The sequence below is a fragment of the Brachypodium distachyon genome, chromosome 3 (genome assembly GCF_000005505.3).
Source record: "Brachypodium distachyon strain Bd21 chromosome 3, Brachypodium_distachyon_v3.0, whole genome shotgun sequence".
NCBI classification, from domain to species: domain Eukaryota; kingdom Viridiplantae; phylum Streptophyta; class Magnoliopsida; order Poales; family Poaceae; genus Brachypodium; species Brachypodium distachyon.
In genome coordinates this window covers 19,280,358-19,283,618 of record NC_016133.3, presented here as the reverse complement: position 1 = coordinate 19,283,618, position 3,261 = coordinate 19,280,358, and the positions used below count along the sequence as shown (strand labels likewise).

Genomic DNA, 3,261 nt, shown 5'->3' with positions numbered 1-3,261 from the left:
AACCGAGCGGGTCGATCGTAGCAGTTGCCGCAGGCCAGGGGGCAAAGCTAGCCAAGAAACCGCCGGAGCCATGGCCGCCGCCGTGTCAGCGCGCCTCCGTCACTCCACGCGAACCCACGACGACTACGAGGTGCGCGTCGCCGGACGCGGCACCGTCACGGTGACCCCCGCCGTGGCGCGCTGCTGGGTCTACACCACGCTCTGGCGGGGCCGCCGCCGCCTCCACTCCGGCATGGGACTCACCGTCGGCTTGGGCGTGCAGTGGACTCCTCCTTTCCTCGACTCCTCCTCCTCCGACGACGAATCAGAGCCCGACGGCGGCGAATCAGAGCCCGACTCCTCCGACAATGACGGAGGATCAGAGTCCGAGCTGCGGCCGGGCACGCTGCAGCTCTGCAGCGGGCACCGCTGCCTGGTGTTCCAGATCGCGCAGGCGGCCGACAACGCCGACGGTGCCGCGATCCCCGCCATCCTCTCGCGCTTCCTGGACGACCCGCGCGTGGCCTTCGTCGGGTACAACGTGAGGTCCGACTGCCGCAAGCTGAGCGCCCACCACGGGCTGGAGGACAGGTGCGCCAGGGAGCTGCGCGAAGTGACCGGCATGGGGAACGCCTCCATGGCCGGCATGGCGGAGCGGCTCCTCGGCTGGGGCGGGGTGAAGAAGGACAAGCGGGTCGGCGTCAGCAGGTGGCACGCCCGCGACCTCTCCGAGGAGCAGGTCTTCTACGCCTGCCACGACGCCTGCCTCTCCTACTGCCTCGGCGCTCGCGTCGGCGTCATGCCGGACTCGGACCCCGCCTCTTATTAGAAGTAGTTATTTTGTGTTATTTTGTGGATTGTGGGCACTGGGCAATGTAAGGTCCGCCAGGCTGCTATTCTAATCTCAACGTCGATGATCACTGTCTATTTACTCATTCCATTTCACAAACAATGCGCGCCCACGCTTTTTAAGATCAAACTTGACCAACAATTAGACCAATTGTATGTAAATTATATGTTACAAATTTTATATCGTTGAAAAAAATTTGAAATACGAATCCAATGATATAATTTTTGTAACACATAAGTCTCAAATCATTTCTCAAATCATTAGTCTAATTGTTGGTCCAAGCAAAATCTTAAAATACGTTGTGCTGAAACATAGGGCTCCAGCTCTCTCTCGTGAGAGCCTTCCTTTTCTTTCTTTTTCTTCAGAGATCAAGTGCTTAAACATTTAATCCGCAGTCTTCTCTCTTACTCGCCGGGTATTTTAATTTCCGGTCTCGCCGCCGGTGGCTGTTGCGCCGTGGCCTTTGATTCAAAATTCGAGTCAAAGGGCGTGGGATGACGCCTCCTCCAGTCCTCCTCTGTCAAAGGGGTCACGATGGCGTCAAAAGTGGATGATTCTCTGGTGATTCTTGGACGTTTCTGTCCCAAAGATATCGACTGTTCCCGGCACTGTTCCCATTTCATCTGCGCTCTGCGGAGGTGGACCTCATGGTTCAAGGTCACGTTGGACCGATCGCTCACAAAATACACGTCTCGTGGTGCCTCAGTTGGGAGTACTTGCCCATGCCTTTCCTTCCATCAGCGACAACGTCGCTGACTTCATCCTGATGCTAATGCTAATGGTAATGCTACTCCATGTGCCTGTTGCTACCTACTCCCTCCGTCCCATAACACGAGGCGCGAGTCCCATAACACGAGGCGCGAGACGTGCACGCTTTTCTAAATCATCAATTTAATTAATTAAATATGTATGTTTTTTAACAAAAATTATATCATTAGATTTGTTATCAGATCTTTATAATGATATAAACTTTTTATTATTTAATTTTAATTTAGTTAGCTAAATTGACGATCTAAGGATGCGTGCGTGTCTCATATTATGGGACGGAGAAAGTACAACACACACATTGCTAGGACAGTTGCTTACAACACGTTACAGCTGTCCCAATTTATCAAAGAAAACAAACATACGGACAAGACTCAAATTGATCGAAGTAGATGATTAGTCCTAATAGGCAAAATAAAGGCGCCAATTGAGTATATGGCTGTTACTAATGTGAGAATTGGGAGCTCGTAATAGTTATCGTCGATGTCAAACTGATGGGCATTGCAGCAAGTCCCTGCATGTTAGCATTTTGTAGATAAATGTGATCAAAGATGTATCGATATACTAACAAATAAGACACTTGTGAATTTACTAAAGGTTATTTTGTGGATTTTTGTTATCCACATTATATCTATACATTAATAGTCTAGTGGGAAAATAAGAAAAAGTTGATTGTTGATTAGACTGTTATACACAGAGGAAATATTTATTGACACAATAACTTGATATTGCCATTATCCGTCTTGTCAACTCAATATAAGAATAGAGAATGTAAGTCTATTTTAGATATTGCCATTATCCGTCTTGTCAACTCAACCCACGTGTCACACCCTAATTTTCAAAACTTGGACAAAACCTATTTTAACATTTTAACAAAGTGGAAATTTGCCATCTTTCAAAAAATTCAAAAGATTTTATTTTGAATCAATAGGATTTATGTTGTTCTTGGAGTCTATTTGATGTTTTTGACATAAATACTTTTATTTGGAGTTTGAAAATATTTTTAAAACTAAATTTGTTAAACTTGAAATCATTATCTCTACTCTTCCTTGCCTAAAGATCAGAAATCCATTAAGAAACTAATTAAAACCCCTAAAATACTATTTAACAAAACCCCATTTTCGCCTCTCTTTCAAATCTCCTAATCCTACTTAAATTAAGATAAAATGCAAAATAAGCAATCCAATTAATTTTGCGGAGATTCAGAGTGGATCTTATTTAAAATAGTTTCGGTTCTGACAAAAAATAATACTTATTGAATGTTTTAACTAATTATTTTCCAGCTTTTAATTCACAAAATCAGCCAAAACCACATGTTTCATCATTTTATGCAAGATTTTTGCTTTAAAAAATTCCCAGGAAATTCTCTTGGCATATCTGTACCATTTCTGTCATCTTTATAAATAAAGTTTTTTCAGGTGCAGTTTCAAATTCAAGTTTCGGCCAGATTTGTATTTTCAAATGTTTTCAAACATTTTGAACTTAGAAAAGTTTGAGACCATCGTTTGAACAAGATCAACACCCTGAATCAACATATGCAAAAATATGAAGTCGCCCAGTTCAAATTTTGAGCACATGTGCAAATTCAAATTTCTGGCAGATTTACAAATTTGATCAAATCCACACTTTTACACCTCAGAACCACCTAAAACTTTGCACCTATGTAT

The 3,261-nt window shown here is 44.1% G+C and overlaps 1 protein-coding gene across 1 annotated transcript; it reads left to right on the top strand.

Annotated features, from left to right (window-relative positions):
* On the top strand, positions 1-934 carry LOC104584089. Its single transcript, XM_010238212.2, has one exon. It carries the CDS (start codon positions 71-73, stop codon positions 806-808), a length of 738 nt encoding a protein of 245 aa, XP_010236514.1. The 5' UTR covers positions 1-70; the 3' UTR covers positions 809-934.
* Positions 935-3,261: the final 2,327 nt, after the last annotated feature.